Source organism: Rhincodon typus, chromosome 23 (assembly GCF_021869965.1).
Source record: "Rhincodon typus isolate 14 chromosome 23, sRhiTyp1.1, whole genome shotgun sequence".
In the NCBI taxonomy this organism is placed as follows: Eukaryota; Metazoa; Chordata; class Chondrichthyes; order Orectolobiformes; family Rhincodontidae; genus Rhincodon; species Rhincodon typus.
Genome location: NC_063354.1, coordinates 16510799 through 16533098, shown reverse-complemented (window position 1 = coordinate 16533098; position 22300 = coordinate 16510799). Strand labels below are relative to the sequence as shown.

At 40.9% G+C, this 22300-nt stretch overlaps 1 protein-coding gene across 1 annotated transcript in view; it reads left to right on the top strand.

Moving 5' to 3' along the window:
• Positions 1-20568, top strand: part of LOC109936832 (arylsulfatase G) — a 66059-nt gene extending 45491 nt beyond the window's left edge. Inside the window, exons 8-9 of the mRNA XM_048611104.1 lie at positions 16261-16351; positions 17165-20568. Coding sequence (XP_048467061.1) covers positions 16261-16351; positions 17165-17442 — 369 coding nt within the window. The 3' untranslated portion in view covers positions 17443-20568. The remainder of the gene's footprint in view (positions 1-16260; positions 16352-17164) is intronic.
• The last annotated feature ends 1732 nt before the right edge of the window (positions 20569-22300 follow it).

The window sequence follows — 22300 nt, the reverse complement described above, 5'->3', positions numbered from 1 at the left end:
AAATAAATTTGCAAGACTATCCCCTAGTGCCTCAAATACGTGTAAATATAGTCTTCTTTATGTGTATAGCCTTGTATATGTAAGAGATGTCTTTTGTTTGTTTGGATACAGTCAAACATGTTTCTGATACACTACTATACAGAACTGAACTGAATTTGTGACTATGCATACATACAAATATATTTTTTATGAATAAGGTATATTTTTGAAATTTTAAAAATCTGGATTAAGTGTATTGGGACTGCTTTGATTGCTATTCCGAAAGCCAGCAAGGACACAATGGACTGACTGGCCTTGGTCATAATAATTCTGAATTATTAGGTCCCATCTGGGACAGGAAAGAAACTGGGAAGGAAACAAAAACACTACAATACCAGGAGATAACAAAGTATGGAGCTGGAGGAACACAGCAGGCCAGGCAGCATCAGGGGAACAGGAAAGCTGATGTTTCAGGTCGGGACCCTTCTTCAGAAAATCCAGCATCTGAAGTTCTTGCTATCTCAGGATACCAGGAGAGCTGTCTTAACATCTTACACAATCCATTAGCCATGGCAAATAAGATGTGTACTTCCTTCTAGATACAGGTCCGGGACCCAGGAATGGTCCCAATGTCTGGCACCTGCATTAATGACAAAATTGTAAACCCAGATATGAAAAACTGGAAAAGATTCAGTTACTGGGTTCTTGGTGTATGCATTTGTGCAAGTAATGACTCTGTTCATGTTCAGTTGCTGATGTACATCGCCTGAAATAAAATCAATGTATATTAGAAATGTTACAGTAAGGCAATTCCAAACAAAGACAGTGAGATACAATATGTTTAAGAATTCATCAAAACAACAAGCAAAGGTCGTTGAATGGGCTTTATATCAGGATTTGAGGGCCAATATTAACTTCTTTCTTTATGTACTTTATTTGTGTAAGTACAATTCAAAATCAGCCATGTGTTTTGGCAAATGACCTCTTAAAAAAACCTACTATGGAGGACAAGTTGTCAAAACTTGATACATAAATACGTATTTATTTATTTGATTTATGTATCACAGTTCATGTACCCGGTTAATTTTTGGTGAATTGTTATTCTTCCCACTCTTACATCTGATCAATTATTCCCTAGGGAATTTCACATAGAAGAATGTTACTGCCACCCATTGGCTCTGCACTTCTGAATTAAAACTAACTAGGTTTGAAATGCACCAGGGACTGTTTGAAATACCACATTTCAAATTACCTTGCTGGAAGCAAAAATAGACAATCTAGATCTCTACCTAAATTATGTAAAAGATAAATTTTCAATGTACATGAGGACATCATACCATTTTATTATTCAAAATGTGCGTGATGATGAGCAATTGAGATGAATAAACAACCATTTTGGAGACATATTGTGGTTGTTGTAGATGGAGAGAGTGATAGCGAACTTTGCTGTTTTCCATCACCTCTTGGGTTCCTGCAGGAAGATGTATGTTTGGGGGACAGTTTTACTCTTTGGTGTTGTAACTTTTAGTAATAGACACAACACAGAAGAAAAGATAACGTTTATTCACAAAGCACATTGATGTACAACTGTAATGAAAATATGGTCTGTCACTTGTTCTTAGACACGCACACAATGGTGGATTCTAGATAACAAAAAAATCCAACAAGATTATTAACAGAATACAAGAAACAAATCACATTCAGGTAAAGTCCTTAAGGTTCATGCAGTGCAGGCCTGGATTGATTCCCTCTCTTGGTTCTTTGGAGAAGGAGGAGGTTGGAGGTCTCAGAATTTTCAGACAGGTTTGTAGCTGAGTTTCTTCAGATGAAAATGAACATAGTCCTCCTTATACTACCTTAGTTGCCTGGTTGCTAGTCAGCACCCTGGATGAATTGTCCTGTTGCTCTCAAGATGATTTGTTCCTGGTTGGTTCTTGGACTAATAAGATCTATTAACGGAAATCAGTTTCAAAAATGTAACAACATGATCAATACCCCTGTTATCCATATGACTGATTCAGAGGTGGAAACCAGTGCTACACAATGCATTTGAAATGGTGACTGTTCACACATGTCTGTTCCCTTGCATTTCAGTTTGTTGAGTGTTAAACTGAAGACTTTATTACTGGGACACTGTTTTGCAGGCTTATGGTGTGCCACCATGATGAAAGTTTGCTTCCAATAGAGTATTTTAGCTGATATGGAAATGCATATGTTATCTCTCATAACTTAAGGAATTGGATGTAGATATCATGGTACTGAAGAATCCAACAGACATTTTTCACAGTTAACATCACATTTCTGTGGTACATAGAACATAGAACAGCACGGCACAGTACAGGCACTTCGACCCACGATGTTGTGCCGACCTATTATCCTATTAAGGTCAATCTACCCTGCATACCCTACATTTTACTATCCTCGATGTGCCTATCCAAGAGTCATTTAAAATCTCGAAAGTATCTGAGTCCACTACCACTGCCGGCAGCGCATTCCACACGCCCACCACTCTCTGTGAAAAGAACCTACCTCTGACATCTCCCCTATACCGTCCTCCAATCACCTTAAAATTATGCCCCCTCGTAATAGTCATTGCCATCATGGGAAAAAGTCTCTGACTATCCACTCTATCTATGCCCCTGATTATCTTGTAAACCTCTATCAAATCACCTCTCATCCAATGAAAAAAGCCCTAGCTCCCTCAACCTTTCCTCATAAGACCTGTTCTCCAGTCCAGGCAGCATTCTGGTAAATCTCCTCTGCACCCTCTCTAAAGCTTCCACATCTTTCCTGTAATGAGGTGACCAGAACTGAACACAATATTCCAAGTGTGGTCTCACCAGAGTTTTATAGAGCTGCAGCATAACCTCATGGCTCTTAAACTCAGTTCCCCTGCCAATGAAAGCCAACACGCCATACGCCTTCTTTACAACCCTATCAACTTGGGTCGCAACTTTGAGGGATCTATGGACATGGACCCCAAAATCCCTCTGTTCCTCCACACTGCTGAGAATCCTGCCATTAACCCTGTATTCTGCATTCAAATTCGACCTTCCAAAATGAATCACTTCACACTTTTCTGGGTTGAATTCCCTCTGCCACTTCTTTGCCCAGCTCTGCATCCTATCAATGTACCATTGCAACTTACAACAGCCCTCCAATGCTGTCCACAAATCCACCAACGTTCGTGTCATCAGCAAACTTACTAACCCATCCTTGCACTTCCTCATCCAAGGAACATTGTGTCTGGGCTGGTATCTCCCATGTAAGTTGCACAGAATAGTATGCTTCCAGTAATATGTCATGCTTCAATGAAGTATATGATCTTTATGCACCGAGGTCACATTCTGTGATGCAGTGATGATGTCATGAGCATGTATCTTAAAGGTATACTGACCGTGAGAGAAAACATAACAGTAAATACAAAGATAATGGAGCAGTAAATTTCACAAGTGGCTTTGTATTTGAATATTTTTGCAAGGAAGAGCACCCAGCCCATTCTTATTTAGACTTTAAGGACATTGCAGAAGCTTGAATTAATTATTTGTCTGTGTAGAAATTACGAAGACTAGTCACCTGACTCTTAGAAGCCATTATAACGGGAAATTATTCAATTTGACTTTTAAAAATAGACAAAGTCCACATATTGAAAGTTAGGAACATGTTCACTGAGCATGTCTATGTAGAAATTGACTGCAGATGAGGGATTTTCTGAAGAAGGGTCCTGACCCGAAACGTCAACTTTCCTGCGCCTCTGATGCTGCCTAGCCTACTGTGTTCCTCCAGTTCCACACTGTGTGAACTTTAAGAGCTGCTCCTTTTTTTCAGATGTTTTCAGTGTTGGAGACGATTTTCTCGAATTCTAGGAGCAGTAATTACTGTTTATAAGCTGTTGCATTGTTTTGTAACTTTGGGGGAAAAAAATCAAACCAAAGGCACTGTAAAAAGGAGCAAAACAGACAAAGGGCAGTGACCACGTGAGCAGTGATTCAAACTGAGAAAGAAACTGATCAGAGGTATAGATAGAGTAGACAGCCAGAGACTTTTTTCTAGGGTGGAGGTAGCTTTTACGAGGGGACATAGTTTTAAAGCGAAAGGAGGTAGATACCGGGGAGACGTCAGAAGTAGGTTCTTTACTCAGAGAGTAGTAGCGGGGGGAATGCATTGCCAGAGAAGGTAGTGGAGTCGGCCTCATTAGGGACATTTAAGTGGCTATTAGATAGGCATATGGATGATAGTATAAGGTAGCAGTGGAGGTTAGATAGACCTTAGGTTTAGGGTAAAAGTTCGGCACAACATCGTGGGCCGAAGGGCCTGTACTGTGCTGTACTGTTCTATGTTCTAAACCCACACTGCTATCTGACTCAGCAGTAACATGGACAGCTGCTGCCTTTACTGTCTGTTTTCAAGTATCTCTGGACATCGGAGTTCGTTCTAAGAACAATAAACGAACAGCAAAATTCACAGCTGATCTTGGAGAAGCCTGTGCGTGGGAGCTCACAGCAGGGGAGCAGCTAAGTGGCTTTTTAAAGTGTAACCTTGCTAGTTTTCTTTTGTAAATCTACAGTAGTGAGTGGAGTGTTTTTTTTTTCATATTATATGTTGTTATTGAGATCTATCTCCTGATTGAACATTAAAAATATAAAAACATAGGTACTAAGCTAGCCTGGAGCAGAGTTTTTAGAGCAGTAAAACTGTGCTATTGTTTGGGTCTGTAGATTGTTAGGTGCAAAGATGGCCTTTAGTAGAATGATGTGCTCATCTTGTTGGATGTGGGACATTAGGGAGAGTTTCCATGTTACTGATGATTATGTCTGCAGGAAGTGTGTTTGATCGCGAATCCTATCAGATCACATGGATTGATTGGAGCGGCAGTTAGAGGCAATGAGGAATTTACAAGAGCTAGGGTGTGTGATGGATTGCAGTTGCAGGGAGGGAGATAAAGTGAAGATACAGTCAGGTAGATGGGTGACCTCCAGGAAAGGTAGGAGAGGGAGGCGGGTAGCGCAGGAGTCTCTTGTGGCTATCCCCATCTCAAACAAGTTTGCTGTTTTAGGAAAATGTAGGGGGTGACGGGCTGTCAGGGGAATGTAGCACTGACAGCCGGGTTTCTAGTTGAAGGCACAGACGGATGAATCTGAGGGTGAGAGCGAAACATCAGAATGGTGTGTTGCCTTCCTGGAGCCAGGATCAAAGATACCTGGGAGAGAGTGCGGAATATCCTCAAAGGGAGTGGGATCATCAGGAGATCGTTGTACACATTGGAACTAACAACATAGGAAGAGAAAAGGATGAGATTCTGAGGAAAAAATATAGGAAGTTAGGCAGCAATTTAAAAAATAGGTCGTCAAGGGTAGTAATATCTGGATTACTCCCAGTGCCCCAAGCTAGTGAGGGTAGGAATAGGAGGATAGAGCAGATTTTTTTTCTTCATTCATTCATTGCTGAGGGCGTCACTGCGAGGCAGCATTTATTGCCCATCCCCAATTGCCCAGAGGGCAGTTAAGAGTCAACCACATTGCTGTAGGTCTGGAGTCACATGTAGGCCAGATCAGATAAGGATGGTAGTTTCCTAAAGGACATTAGTGAACCACATGGCTTTTTCCAACAATCAACAATGGATACATGGTCATCATTAGATTCTTAATTCCAGATATTTTATTGAATTCAAATTCCACCATCAGCCATGGTGGGATTTGAACCCGGTCCCCAGAACATTAGCTAGATCTCTGGATTAACAGTCCAGCGATAATACCACTAAGCCATCGCCTCCCGTTGAATGTGTTGCTGAGGAGCTGGTGCAAGGAAAACGGATTCACATTTTTCGATCATTGGTATGTCTTCTGGGGAAGAAGGGACCTACATAAGAAGGACGGATTGCACCTGAATTTGAAGGGGACTAATATGTTGGCGGGGAGATTTCCTAGAGCTGCTCGGGAGGATTTTAACTAGTAAGGGGATGGGACCCAGGGAAATAGTGAGGAAGGTGATCAGTCTGAATTGGGAAAAAGTAAATCAAACAGACAGGGCAGGCAGGAACAAAGTAGAGAATGAGATAGGACTGATAAATTAATTATTTCAATGCAAGAGGCCTAACAGGTAAGGCAGGTGAACTCAGGGCATGGTTAGGAACATGGGACTTGGATATCACAGCAATTACAGAGACAGGACAGTGAAAGCAGTGGACAGGACTGGCAGCTGAATGTTCCAGGGTATAGATGCTATAAGAAGAATTGAAGCAGGTGGGCAAGAGAGGAAGGGGAATGGCATTTTTGATTAGGGATAACATTATAGCCGTATTTAGGGAGGATATTCCTGGGACTACATCCAGGGAAGTTATTTGGGTGGAACCGAGAAATAAGAAAGGGATGATCACCTTATTGGGATTGTACTATAGATCCCCGAACAGTCAGCGGAAAATTGAGAAACAAATTTGTAAGGAGATCTCAGCTATCTGTCAGAACAGTAGGGTGGTTATAGTAGGGGATTTTAACTTTCCAAACATACACTGAGATTGCCCTAGTGTTAAGAGAGGAATTTGTTAAGCGTGTCCAGGAAAATTTTCTGATTCAGTATGTGGATGTATCTACTCTTGGGGAATAAGGCAGGGCAGGTGACTGAGCTGTCAATAAGGGAGCACTTTGGGGCTAGTGATCATAATTCTATTCGTTTTAAAATAGTGATGGAAAATGATAGACCAGATCTAAAAGTTAAAGTTCTAAATTGGAGGAAGGCCAATTTTGATGGTATTAGGAAAGAGCTTTCAAAAGTTGATTGGGGCAAATGTTCACAGGTAAAGGGACGGCTGGAATATAGGAATCCTTCAAAAATGAGATTGCGAGAGTCCAGAGACAGTGTGTTTCTGTTAGGGTGAAGGGCAAGGCTGGTAGGTGTAGGGAATGCTGGATGACCAGGGAAATTGAGGTTTTGGTCAAAACTAAAAAGGAATAAACAGCAGAGATCGAGCGAATCCCTAGAAGAGTATAAACGCAATAGGAGTATACGTAAGAGGGAAATCAGGAGGGCAAAAAGGGGACTTGAGATAGCTTTGGTAAAGAGGGTTGGATTCTACAAATACAAGGACAAAAGAGTCTAGGGAGAGAATAAGCCCCTTAAAGATCAGCAAGGCAGCGTACGCGTGGAACCACAGGAGATGGGGGAAATACTAAATGAGTATTTTGCGTCAGTGTTTACTGTGGAGAAGGATATGGAACGTAGAGAATGTGAGGAAATAAATAGCAACATCTTGAAAAATGTCCATGTTACAGAGGAGGAGGTGCTGGACGTCTTAAAATGCATTAAGTTAGATAAATCCCCAGGACCTGATCAGGTGTACCGTAGAACTCTGTGGGAAGCAAGGGAAGAGATTGCTGGGCCCTTGCTGAGATATTTCTATCATTGATAGCTACAGGCGAGGTGCCGGAAGACAGAAGATTGGTGAACGTAGTGCCAGTGTTTAAGCTGGGTGGTAAGGAAAAGCCAAGGAATTATAGACAGGTTAGCCTGACATCAGTGGTGGGCACGTTGTTGGAGGGAATCCTGAGGGACAGGATTTACATGTATTTGGAAAGGCAAGGACTATTAGGGATAGTCAACATGGCTTTGTGCATGGGAAATCATGTCTCACAAACTTGAGTTTGTTTTGAAGAAGTAACAAAGAGGATTGAGGCGGGCATGAGGGTGGACATGATCTATATATACTTCAGTAATGCATTCAACAACGTTCTTCATGATAGACTGGTTAGCAAGGTTAGATCACATGGAATAGAGTGAGAACTAGCTATTTGGATACAGAACTGACTCGAAGGTAGAAGACAGAGGGTGGTGGTGGAGGATTGCTTTTCAGACTGCAGGTCTGTTACCAGCAGTGTGCCACAAGGATCGGTGCTGGGTCCACTGCTTTTCATCATTTATATAAATGATCTGGATGTGAACATAGGATGTCTGGTTAGTAAGTTTGCAGATGACACCAAAATTGGAGGTATAGCGGACAGCGAAGAAGGTTACCTCAGAGTACAACGGAATCTTGATCAGATGGGCCAATGGACTGAGGAGTGGCAGATGGAGTTTAATTTATATAAGTGTGAAGTGCTCCAGTTTGGAGAGGCAATTCAGGGCAGGACTTATACACTTAATGATAAGACCTGAAGAGTGTTGCTGAACAAAGAGATCTTGCAGTACAGGGTCATAGTTCCTTGAAAGTGCAGTCACAGGTAAATAGGATAGTGAAGAAGGTGCTTGATATGCTTGCCTTTATTGGTCAGTGCATTGAGTTCAGGAGTTGGGAGGTCATGTTGCGGCTGTACAGGACAATCGTTAGGCCACTATCGGAATATTGTGTTAAATTCTGGTCTCCTTGCTATAGGAAGGATGTTATGAAACTTGAAAGGATTCAGAAAAGATTTACAAGGATGTTGCCAGGGTTGGAGGGTTTGAGCCAAAGGGGGAGGCTGAATAGTCTGGGGCTGTTTTCCTTGGAGTGTAGGATGCTGAGGGTGACCTTCTAGAGGCTTATAAAATCATGAGGGCATAGATAGGGTAAATAGACAAAATCTTTTCCATGGGGTGGGGTAGTCCAGAACTAGAGGGCATTGGTTTAAGGTGAGGGGGGAAAGATTTAAAAGGGACCTAAGATGCAACTTTTTCACGCAGTGGGTGGTGTGTGTAGGAATGAGCTGTCAGAGGAAGCATCATATGAATAGGAAGCGTTTAGAGGGATATGGGCCAAATGCTGGAAAATGGGACTAGATTAATTTAGGATATCTGGTTGGCATGGACAGGTTGGATTGAAGGGTCTGTTTCCATGCTGTATATCTCTATGACTCTATGACTGTATTAATCAGCCAGGGTCTTCCTAATTGGCCCAGGTTAACAAGCCCAATCAATGACCTCTTGGTCAATGAAGCCAGTCTGGTTCCACTCACTATAGGATGCAATTGCAGAATACTTGGAAGTACATGGTAAAATATGGCTGAGTCAGCACAGCTTATCAAGCTTGTGGGGGAGGTGGGGTGGGTGGTGGCTTGCTGGCCATCTCTGACAAATCTGTTAAAATTCTTTGAGGACATAATGAGCAAATTCGACAATGGAGAACCTGTGGACATGATCTATTTGGATTTCCAGAAAGCTTTGACAGGGTGCCATACAAGAGGCTGCTGAATAAGGTAAGAGTCCATAGTGTTAGGGTCAAGGTATTGGCATGGCTTGAGGATTAGCTGACTGGCAGAAAGCAGAGGGGTCTTTATCAGGATGGTAGCCGAGGACTAGTGGAATTCTGCAGGGGCCTGTGTTAGGATCACAACTATTAATGTTATACATTAATAATATGGATGAAGGAACTGAGGACATTGTTGCAAAGTTTGCAGATGACACAAAGATAGGTGGAGGGGCAGGTAGTGCTGAGGAAACAGGGAGGCTGCAGAAGGACTTGAACAGGCTAGGAGACTGGACAAAGAAGTGGCAGATGGAATATAATGTGGAAAAATGTGAGCTGATGCACTTTGGTCGCAAGAATAGAGGCATAGATTGTTATCTAAATGGGGAAAGACTTCGGAAATCTGAAGACCTTGGGAGTTCTAGTCCAGGATTCTCTTAAGGTTAACATGCAGGTTCAGTTGGCAGTTAGGAAAGCAAATGCAATGTTAGCATTCGTTTTGAGAGGTCTAGAATGTAAGAGTATAGAGATAAACTACTGAGGCCGTATAAGGCTCTGGACAGACTGCATTTGGAACATTGTGAGCAGTTTTCGGCTCCATATCTAAGGAAAAATGTAATGCATTGGAGGGGGTCCAGAGAACGTTTACAAGAATAATCCTGGGGATGAACAACTTGTCATATGAGGAACAGTTGAGGATTCTGGGTTTGTCCTCGATGGAGTTTAGAAGGATGAGGAGGGATCCAATTGAAACTTACAGAATACAGGTCGTTCTGCTATAACGCGTGTTTCTTTAACACAAATTGGCTGTAACATGATTGATGAATTGTGGACACTGTTTGGATAACGCGAACTTTCTGCTGTACAGGTATAATGATTTCCCTATAACATGATTTTCTACGGCAATTTTTATAGCATGATTTTCTACAGCATGAGGTCATGCAAGAATGCAACTATTGTATTATAGGAGAACTACCTGCACTGAGAGGCCTGAATAGAGTAGATGTGGAGAAGATGTTTCCCCTATTAGGAGAGACGAGGACCAGAGGGCACAACCTTAGAGTGAATTGATGACCCTTTAGAACTGAGATGAAGTGGAATTTCTTCAGCTAGAGGGTGGTTGATCTGTGGAACTCATTGCCACAGTGAGCTGAGGAGGCCAAGTCATTACGTGTTATTTAAGACAGAGATAGATAGGTTCTTTATTGGTGAGAGGATCAAAGGTTACGGGGAGAGGGCAGGAGAATGGGGTTGAGAAACATAGCAGCTATGATTGAATGGCAGAGTAGACTCCATGGGCTGAATAGTTTAATCCTGCTTCTATATTTCATAGTCTTATGGTAATGTCACACAACATGATGGAGTATATTCTCAATGTAAAGGCAGGACTTTGTCTCTGTAAGCACTGTGCAGTGGCCACTCCTACTGATACTGTTGTAAACTGAAGTATCTGGAATAGGTAAATTAGTGAAAACAAGGTTGAGTATGTTTTTTCCCCATCTAGTTGGTTCACATAGAATCTGCCCAGGCCTCCCAGTCTACCAGCTCTGTCCTTTAGGTCACAGCCAGTCCTTTAGGTCACTCTTGATGATAGATATTGAAGTCCCCCACCCAGAGTAAATTTTGTGCCCTTGCCACTCTAAATAATTCCTGAAAGTGGTGTTCAACTTGGAGGAGCACTGATTTATCAACTGGAAATGGAGGTGTGGGGAAGAAAGCGGTTTTCTTGACAATGCGCCTTGCCCATTATTTATGTACTTAACTCCTGTAATCATCACCAGCATTCCTAACAAGATGCTGAACCAGAATCACTGGTTTGATGAAATTGTTTAGCTGGCTAAACAATTGAAATTTCTTCAGGTAGAGATTTCTTTTCTGAAATGTTCTGAATGTTTTCTTTACAAAATTATCTTTAGCTGCAGAAAATGTTGACACAATTTCAAGACACATTGAGCATGTTTGATGTTTGGCTGGCAGCAAATTTGTGAGTCTGCTTTTAATGCTTAGAACTCTTCTTTCTGGACAAGAAAAACATTGAAACATGACTCCTATTTGTCTGTTACAGCCCATTCCACCTTCCTCTTCTCCTTTCTGGGGATTTTCTGTTTTAAAATTTGATGAGGTAAGATGCTGTACTGTAAACATAGCAGCGTTGAGAGGAGCATTCATATACACACTGCTGTCTAAACTTATCATGAAATACGTTTCAGGACTGACGTTTCCAAAATATGTGTCAGCTTAATCTGCCCAACCACATAACTGGAATATGTAATATACCAGAAACATTCCATGATTCTTGTACTGTTGTGTGCACACTGCACCTAATTCCATTTTGAAACTTCAAAAATCTTTTTAAAAGTCAGGATGTACGGTACGATCAGAATTTGGCATGTACATGACCATATAGTGAAGGTTCATAAAATCATTCACAATGTAGTCAGTACAATTTGCTCAGGAGCATGTAAATTATACAGCCTGACGTTACTTAGCTGATCCATTTGATGTAATTCATCATTAACTGGTACACATCCCGTCTGTCTAAATAAAGAAATTAATCAAAACAAAGCAAAAATAGTGCTTTGTCTTGCGTTGTCAAATGCAGCACGGAAACAGCCTCAGGTCCCATCCCATTGATATGTCAGCAAGTTATAATTAGCATCAATTTTTAGTTGTTTTCCTTAAGAAGTACATTGCATGTAGAGATCTCGTTCCCAGTTCTGATTATGGTGTTGTTCACTGTTTATAACAATAGCATGTGAAATGTCCAAACCAGTCGTTGACATTTTCTGTTTGAATTAAGTAAATTCTCCCCCATTAAGCTGCTGGAACTGCTAATAAACATTATGCAATCATCATATTTGAAATGTCAACTGCTGTAATGGCATCTCAGGAATTAAGCATTTCTTTAACTTCTCCACTATTAACTTCTATTAAATGCCAGAAAATCTACATTGTATTTCTCATACTTAGAAGAGTGGCAACAATTAACCAATTTATCTTTCTTACTCAGAATCAAGAATGACTCGTTTGACAGGTTCTGAAACTGCTGAGAAGTCCATTGTGTGATTTGTCCCATTTGGGGTTTGTGGTGCTTGAGCGGTTGGGTAGATGTGTTTTTTTTAGAGGTTTGTGAGCTCCCTTCAATTCTTCAGTGGCACCTCTGAATATTCCTGACAAAGTCTCTGCATGTATTTGGTGACTTCCAAATGAACCTTTTCCATTTGGTCAGTCACAAACAAGGATCTCCCATGAGTCAACGAGTATGTCAGACCTCTTAATCATAGAATCCCTACAGTGTGGAAAGAGGCCATTTGGCCCATTGAGTTTGCACTAACCCACTGAAGAGCATCCCATCCAGACCCCCATTCTGTCCCTGTAACCCTGTATTTACCATGATTTATCTACCTAACCTGCACATCCCTGGGCACTATGGGGCAATTTAGCATGGCCAATCCACCTAACCCAGACATCTTTGGATTGCGGAAGGAAACCGGAGCACCTGGTGGAAACTCACACAGACACAGGGAGAACATGCAGACTCCACACAGGCAGTCACCCAAGGTTGGAACCGAACCCAGGTCCCTGATACTGTGAGGCAACAGTGCTAACCGCTGAGCCATCATGGTGCCTCTTCTGGATGCTTTGAGGATATGCCTAAAACGTTTTGGTTCATTTCCTTAGAGCCCCACTCCCAACAAACCTAGCTCTGAACAGAACAATTGCTTTGGTAGTCTGCCATCAAGCATCCAATTAAAATGTCCCACACAGCAGAACTCATTTTGAACAATAATTAGTGCCTCAGTGCAAGGCAGGTGAACTTAGCAGAGGACACTGCTATTTTTATCTTTCTTGCCAACAAATTTGAAGGATCTTGCAAAAGCACCTCTGGGGTGCTTCACCAGCGATTTGAGGTGTCTGCTATGGATTGCCAAAGTCAGAGGCATAGAGGAGCACAGAAGCCCAGTATGTCATGACTTTATAGAACCCCTACAGTGTGGAAACAGGCCCTTCGGCCCAACAAGTCCACACCAACCCTCAGAGCATCCCACCCAGACCCATTCCCCCTATAACCCACCTAATCTACACATCCCTGAACACTATGGGCAATTTAGCACGGCCAATCCACCTAGTCTGCACATCTTTGGACTGTGGGAGGAAACCGGAGCACCTGGAGGAAACCCACGCAGACACAGGGAGAACGTGCAAACTCCACACAGACAGTCACCTGAGGGTGGAATTGAACTTGGGTTCCTGGCACTGTGAGGCAGCAGTGCTAACCACTGAGCCACTGTGCTGCCTTTAGTCTCTGATTTGTGATCTTTATTCTCAAAATCTCTTTTCCTTATTTCAGCTGGAGGCTCAAAGGTGATGAAAATGGTCCACAATTTCCAGGATCTTGTCATTTGTGACGGTTTTCTTGTATTGCATCATGGAGTAGTTGGAGGATGGTGACAGTTTTTGAGAGCAGCCAAACTTGTTGAAGATACTCTACAAGGCTTCATGGTTGACAGTCAAAGCCTTCCTTGAAATCTATGTAACAGCATTTCACAACAGTTGGCATTGTTCCTAACGTTCTGTTGAATTTTGTGCATAGCCAGGTTTTGTGTCTGTGCCTATCAATGGGCAAAACTGCACTGTGAATCTGGAAGGAGGTTCTTGGCCACTGGCAGTAGAGTGTTGAACAGAATCCTTGCAGTGGGCTTCCCTGTGACAGACAGTGGGCAGACTCCTTTGTAGTTAGCTCTAGCAGATTGGTAACGTATTGTGTGTTTACGACACTGGTGAAGTATTGTGTTTGGGGGAAGGTTTTGGAAGTGTAAGTAATAGAACAGGAAATGGTTATGGGAACATTTGGGAGGTGAGTGTAATGGGGCTGTGAACAGCATTAAATAGTGTATCTGATAAAACAACGATCAATAAATTGCAAGTCCATTTAATGCACAGTGTCTTATGGCGCCCAAATGAAACAGGAAAGATTCTCCGAAGCATCTTTGTGACTTGGTATTTTTAAAATGTAATCAGAGCAGTAACATGAAAGGCAAAATTGTCCAGCCCCATCTAATGGGGAACGAAATGACAGAGAAACTACAGAAATGTGGTTATCCTCACAGAGGAAAATGCTAAAAACCTTGCAGAAATAATGGAAAATCAGGAACTAGTACAAACAGGGAACTGCAAGACACTAGTATCAGTTAAAAAATAGTACTAGAGAAATTAATGGGATTCCAAACAGATAAATCCCCTGAACCTAATGATCACAGTGTTGAAAAAGATAGCTGTAGAGATTGTGGATGCATTGGTGGTCATTCGTCAAAACTCTGTAGATTCTGGAATAGTTCCTGCAGATTAAAAAGTAGCAAATAAAACTCCAATATTTACAAAAGGAGGGAGAGGGAAAGCAAAGAATTAGAGACCTGGTTGCTTAATACCAGTCATAGGGAAAATGCTGGAATCCATAATAAAGGATGTGGTTATAGGACACTTAGAAAATAATGGTGACTATTGGACCGAGTCAATGTGGGTTTATTAATGGAAAATCATGTTTAATAAGACTGTTGGTGTATTTTTGAGGACCTAACTAGCAAAATAGTTAGGGGTAATTGGTGGGTGTGATATATTTAGCTTTTAAGAGAACCTTTGATAAGTTTCCATACAAGAGGTTAATAATGGGGAGGTGATGGCCTAGTGCTATTATCGCTGGACCGTTAATCCAGAGACCCAGGTGAAGTTCTGGGGACCTGGGTTCGAATCCCGCCACAGCAGATGGTGGAATTTGAATTCGATAATTATCTGCAATTAAGAGTCTAATGATGACCATGAATCGATTGTCGGAAAAACCCATCTGGTTCACTAATGTCCCTTAAGAAAGGAAACTGCCATCCTTACCTGGTCTGGCCTACATGTGACTCCAGACCTACAGCAATGTGGTTGATTCTTAACCGTCCTCTGGGCAATTAGGGATGGGCAATAAATGCTGCCTAGCCAGCGATGCCCTCATCCTGTGAATGAATAAAGGAAAAAAAAAATAAAATTACAGCACATTGGACTGAGGGAATATACTGGCATGAACTGAGAATGCTTAATGGACAGAAAACAGACAGTGGGAATGAATGGATCATTTTCAGTTTGGTAGCGGCATACCGCAACGTTGAGTACTTAGGCTCTAGCTATTCGCAATCTATGTCAGTGATTTGGCTGTGGGAATTAAATGTAATATTTCCAAGTTTGCAGATGACACAAAACTAGGTAGAAGTGTGAGTTGTGAGGAGGATTCAAAGAAGTTTGAAGGAGATCTAAGGAGGCTGAGTGGGCAAAATATTAGTCACTGAAAGTTAACTTGCAATTACAGCAAGCACTTTAAAAGGCAAATGGTGTGAGGATTTGAATATCGGAGTGAAGTTTTTTTTACTGCAACTGTATACAGCCTTAATGATTTCACGTTTGGAATATAATATGCAGTTTTGGGTTTCCTCTCCAAAGATATATTTGCCATTGAGGGAATGCAACAAAGATTCAACAACTAATTTCTGGAATGGAGGGATTTCCTACGGGGAAGTATTAAACCCACTGGACTGTTATTCTCTGGAAATAAGAAGAATGAGAAGTAATCCTAATGAACATGCAAAATTCTGACAGGACTCGACAGAGTAGGTGTTTCCTTGGCCAGGTGTCTAAAACTAGGGCATACAGTCTCAGAATAACGGGCAGGCTATTAGGACTGAGACGAGAGGGGATTTATTCATGTGGAAGGGGATGAATCCTTGGAATTCTCTGCTCCAGAAAGTTATGGAGGTTCAGTCATTGAATATGTTCAAGACTCAGATCAATAGATACTACATTTTAAAAACATCGAGGGATATTTCAGCAAAATAGTGTTGAAGTGAAAGATCGGCCATGATCTCATTGGATGGTGGAGTGCATACAAAGGGCTGAATGATGTACTACTGCTCCTATTTCTTATGTTCATGTTCTGATTGCATTGTATCATTATTTGTTGAAGTTCTCCTTTTGTTTGACCTGGTACGGTAATTGGCAATGAGAGCAAGCCACCTTCTCTAATTCCTAATTTAGTTTAGACATTGAACTGCATAAATATGTAATGACCTCTTGACTCTGTGATATTCCAGGCGCTTTTCCACCCAAACAGTGGAGCAGCTGGACGATTTGGGAATTTGCAGACTATTCGTCTGAAGCAGTATAAGGCTTTCTACCTCACAGGTACAGAAAAGCCCACACATTCAGTAAATGTACCATTTTTATATTAGTTCATTATATGGTTATAGACAGCTAAATATTATTTATTGATAATGCAATAGCACATGTAGCAGACAGGTGTGCTGATTATAAACAAAGTTGTAGTAGATCTTTAAAATGATTAGCAACTTTTTAACATGTTTTAATATGTGCTGTCTGTTATATTTTGAATGCTTAGGTTATTTTCTGTACACAGAGGTTCCTTTTGTCTAAGCGTATTTTTTAAAAAACATGAATTCATAGTTTTGAAAACTACTAACCACAGCACTGAGATGGAAGGGAGGTACAGCCTCATTCCAACTCTTTCCTTTCAGGACTTAATAATTGCATGTCAATAATTCCAACACTCCTATCGTTTTCCATATTGGTTGAGGTGGTTAATCCTGATTTTCATGAAGCCTCATGGAGATTGGGACATTCATGCATCCTCATTAATTGAGAGCATAGAAAATCAAACCATGATGGCTCACTGTTCCAACCCCCAGTCCCATTGTGCTGACTTCTTATGTACTGCAGATTAAGGCAATGTGTCAACATCCTGCTCCACATAAGCAGCTTCAGAAATCTTCACTTGATCAACTCATGCAATTAAATACTTGATAAGTTTGACCACTGGCTTTGAAGAAATGTTGGGTCAGGGACAGCGGATTTGTGAAGTTGTCATCATAAGCTTTGTTCCAATGTAGTGGTTTTTGAATACGGTGTTAAATTCCAGCAGAACTGGAAAACAGAATTGAGGCTGAACACTCACAATGGATTGTTTTGTTATGGTTTTAGGTGGTGCCAGAGCTTGTAAAGGTAAGGAAGGACCAGAACAACAACATGACCCACCTTTGATATTCAACCTGTTGAACGATACTGCTGAATTCCTACCTCTAGATCCTGCTACTCCAGAATACCGTGCTGTGTTGCCACAGATAAAAGTGACGCTTAATAACGTCCTCTTAGACATCTCTACAGATAACATCTCCTTGGCTGATTATTCACATGATCCATCTGTGATTCCATGCTGTCAACCAAAGCATGTAGTGTGTAGGTGTCAGGACAAGGCCTGAATCCCATTTCTTTATTTTAATTATTATTGTTTGGAATGGGTAGTTGCTGAGGTGATTGGAATCTTTGAAGCTTAAATAGAATATGGGATATAACTGCTGAAATGAGCAAATAAAATTGTGTATGGGTAAGTATCTCTTAAATCAACAAATATTGCTTCACATACCATTAATTATAATTAAGTTAATTATATATGAATGAAATAACAAAGTAGATTGTAGGGAAGGTGATGGCCTAGTGGTATTATTGCTGGACTGTTAGTCCAGAGACCCAGATAATGTCCTGGGAACCTGGGTTCGAATCCCACCATGGCAGTCAGTGGAATTTGAATTCAATAAATATCTGGAATTAAGAGTCCAATGATGACTGTGAATCCATTGTCGATTGTTGGAAAAAGCCACCTGGTTCACTAATGCCCTTTAGGGAAGGAAACTGCCATCCTTACCTGGTCTGGACTACATGTGACTCCAGACCCACAGCAATGTGATTGACTCTTAACTGCCCTCTAGGTAATTAGGGATGGGCAATAAATGCTGCCTAGCCAGCGACACCCTCATCCCATGAGTGAATAAATAATAAAGATCAATTAAAGCACCATATCCAGCTAACATATGAACATATATCTGTGATGTACTTTCTCATTGGGCAATATGATAGGGCTCTGGAGCCTGGGCAGGAGATGTGGCACAATCTCAACTGTAAAGTGAAGGGCATCTGCCAGAAATATTAGTTCTTAAAAATCTATTCATAGGACGTGGGTGGAGGTCACTGGACCAGCATTTATTGTCTCTTCCTATTTGCCCTTCAGAAGATGGGTGAGCTGCTTTTGTGAACCATAGCAATCCATTTTCTTTAGGGTAGACCCACAATGCCATTAGGGAGGAAGTTTCAGGATCTTGACCCAGCAACACTGAAAGAACAGCGATACGTTTCTAAGTTTGGGTGATGAGTGGCTTGGAGGGGAACAGTGGGAATATCACAGTCTGCTAATGGAAACACATTCCGACTGTACCTTCATGCAGATCCCATTGGACTTCTTCAATCTTTCTTTATTTTTTTAATTTTCTACTTTTATAGTCTATGTTTTGGTTTATTTTTCTGTGTTTTAAGATTGTCCCGGAGAGTGGCGACACTATACAACACTTTTCACTGTATTTTGTAACAAAATGAACATGGCAATAAATAAATCAAATTAAATCAAATTAACCTTCCTTGCATTCTCATACATGGCTCAGACAAGCCATGAAATATAGGAGTTCAAAATAAGTCTGGCATTGAGGATCTGCATTCTAAAGCCCAAAATATTTTTGTGGAAAGGACAAAACAGAATTAGAATTAGAATTAGCTTTATGGTCACATGTACTCACATGAGTACAGTGAAATGTTTGCAAGCTGCCATTTATGTCGCCATCTTAGATACAAAGGTACCTAGGTATAGATTCTTCAGTACAAATTCTTCAGAAAAAAATTAGAAAAGTAAAGAAATGAAAAGTTCAGATAACAGTCCCTCCAACCCAGTCTTCACTGGCACCTAGCTTCCAATCTGAGCCAGGTGTCACCTCCAGACTGCACCAGGCTTCACCTCAAAAAAGAGAAGAAATGGTTGGAGCGAATGAGCTCCAGCTGAGGAGTCCCAATCCGCCGCCATTTTGAAACACATGAGCCACAAGTGAATAAGGAGAAAGCTATTGATGGGAACCCACAGTGGAAAATTCAAAGAAACTGCCAAAAGGGGATAAAAAAAAACTGCCAGTTTCTACTACACATATTTGTCTTCTATTCCCAGTTATACTGTTCTGCCCATCAATTCACAATGCCTTTCCTAGGACAGAGAAACCTCTGAAAATGTGTTGAGTGCTCGCAGCTCACTGCGATTACAGCAGTGAGGCCTGGGGTCTAATTTCAGGCATGTCTTAGGCTACCAGCTCCTGTTGCAGGCTCAACCTGCAACATTCACCCATTATCCCAGTGCAGATTGGTCCCTGGTCAAGTGACACTTTGATTTTGAAATTCACACCCTTGTTTTGAAATCGTCTATGGCCTTCTCCTACTTTGACCCCACAACCCTGCAAGATATTGTGCTCCTTTAATTCTGATCCCTTGAGCATCAATGATTTTAATTGTTCCGTTATTGGTGTTTGTGCCTTCAACTGCTTCCACCCGAGGTCTTGGAATTCCTTCCTGAAAGAAGCCTCTAGACCTTTATATCTTCCATCAGGATGATAATTAAAATGTGCATTCTTGTCTAGTTTGTTGGCCATCTGCCTTATTATTATTTACCAAATGCAAATCCCCAAAGTTAAATGATGGCCTCCTCCTCTGCTCAGTTTAAGGCAGTTTGTCTGCTACTTAATCTGTAGAAGTGTTTTTCATAAATATGCAACATTGTTTGTGTTTCTCCACAAGAGTATAAGAGGATTGTACTCCGGTCTCGGAGGTGTCTGCACAGGGATCCTGGCTTGCCCTGGAACCTATTTCATAAGGACCACTCTCACCTTGGTAGTTCAAAACCTGGTGAGGTTTGCCACAAAGAATTTGTGAGTGACCTCCCACATTTCCAGTTCTAATCCACAGGATATTGTCTGTCCATCTTGCTTTGGAAGGTGGCTGCACATGGGATGTCAAGATGGACACTTGGCAGTAGGTGGATTGAACAGGTCGTCATGGCATGGTAAATGGGGTGCAGTACAAGTCGTCTAAACCAGCTTGTGAATTTCTGTCAGTTGGCAGATCTTTTGGGCAATGATATTTGTGAGGACAGGAATCAAGGGAAGGGTTTGGCTATAATGTGCATTATTACAATCACTTGAGTGTCAACAAAATGCCTGCATGATGACCTATGGCAGACAGGTGTACAGTATTCAGTTATAGAGTAAATGATGGGACAAGTCCTATTTAGAGTCTCTTTCAAGTATGGTGGCTTTAATCTCTGACCATCAATGTACTAATGCAGTTCTCTTCTGACACTGACATTGTGGTGGTGGGACACGCTGAGCATAGTTTTAAGGGATTCAGGGTGAGACACTGATTTTATGGCCACCTGCCTTAGTGACACGAAATGTGTCTTGATAACAAATTTTGCTTTCTAATGCACTTGTTACAAACTTTGGAATATTTTATTATTTTAAAGGCACTAAATAAAATTTGTTGCTTGAAAATTGCGCAGATCAATTTCTTACCTGTAGCTACAAAATATAATGCATGGCTGAATTTTGACTGTGTGTGTTTAGGACAGCACAGCTAACAAAATATGTTTCTTGTTATTTGTGAAATAAAATAGTATAGGTAAGATGAAAAATCACACCACCCTAGAATATACCAGGGATAGAATAAGATGATCTGAGAGAAAACAATTAGATTTAGGTAGGAGGCTCAAAGACATTTCAGTAAAATACACATGAAACACTTAATACAGTCTTGTATTTATTCTGTACTTTCAATATAATTAACCTTCCCAAAATGCTTCACATCAGCATTATGGATCAGAATGAGGTATTGAGTCATATAAGAAGATATTACAGCAGATGATGAAAAACTTTGTCAAAGAGGAAAAGGAAAGAGAGCTGGAAGGATTTAGAGAGTACACTTGGGGTACAGGAAGTTCATGACTGTGAATGGAACTGCACGCAGAGGTTGCAAATAGGTTAATATGGTGTCCATATTAAAATAAGGTGACAAAACAAAAGCCCAAATGTCAGACATAATAGTCATTTAAATCTGCATCAAGTACTGGAATTGATAATTGTGAAAATTTAAAAATCATCCGCACAATTGCAGTCTAGTAAACTGTGCTTATTATGAATTCAGAAGGGTTTCTCACTGAATAACCTCCTCCAGTTCTTTCGGGATGTGATAACCAACAGTGGGAAATTCAATGATGTTGACTCTCAAAATGCTTTTTGTTAAACTTCCACATAAAAGACAATCAATTGATAATGTTTGATGTGTAACTTTATCAAAAGTCTCTTTGATTCAGGATAAATCTTGGCAATGGATAAGAAACTGACTGAATGGTAGCAAGCAACAAACGTTTGTTTGAGGAATTTTCTCAAAGTGGATGCGGAAGTAATAGTGAGTAGGCTGCCACGGAGATCAATTTTGGATTCACTACTTTCAAAATTTATACATTCAGGAGTTATATAGAAAACGGTAAGATTTGCAGATGCCTTACTGTTGTAAAACTGGAAGGGACAGTTTGAAAGAATAATATGAAATTGTGCAGACCAATGACTAAAGAAATTTACTGAAGGCGTTTAAGATTTTGGATACAGATTAAAAATGTTCTGACATGCATACTTCATGAGTGGTGTTGAAATAGCTAAGAATGAATTTGATAAAGATTGAGGGGCCTGAATATGCTGAAAATGTCTATAAATGGAGTGCAGCAATCAACAAAACCAATATGATATTGAACAATGTAGTCAAACAGCATGTTTAAGCCAGAAGAGATAGTGATCAAACATTATGGACCTCTGTTTAGAGAAGGCCCAGAACTCTTGATTCATGAGAAAATGACTAAAGGGGTAGTCATGCTCAGCTTGTCAAGGTGCCAAAGTGATATGTGAAAGATAGTGTAAGATTGTTCATGATGAAGTAAAATGTTGAAACTAGTAAAAGTTCACTCTAGAATTGTCAGGAAATACTTCACACAGAGAGTGATTGAGACAGAGTCAGTAGTAGACTTGGAGGGGTATCGGCAAGGGTTGAGAGAATAAATTCAGGCCCAGGACCTGGGTCCTGCATTTACCTTGAGAGAGTCAGGACTGAGTGGTGTGAGCAGTCTTCAAGGGGAACTACTACAACCAGGGATGAGAATAAATTGTGATGCAGACTCTGGGTCCATTGCTTCACAGCAACTCA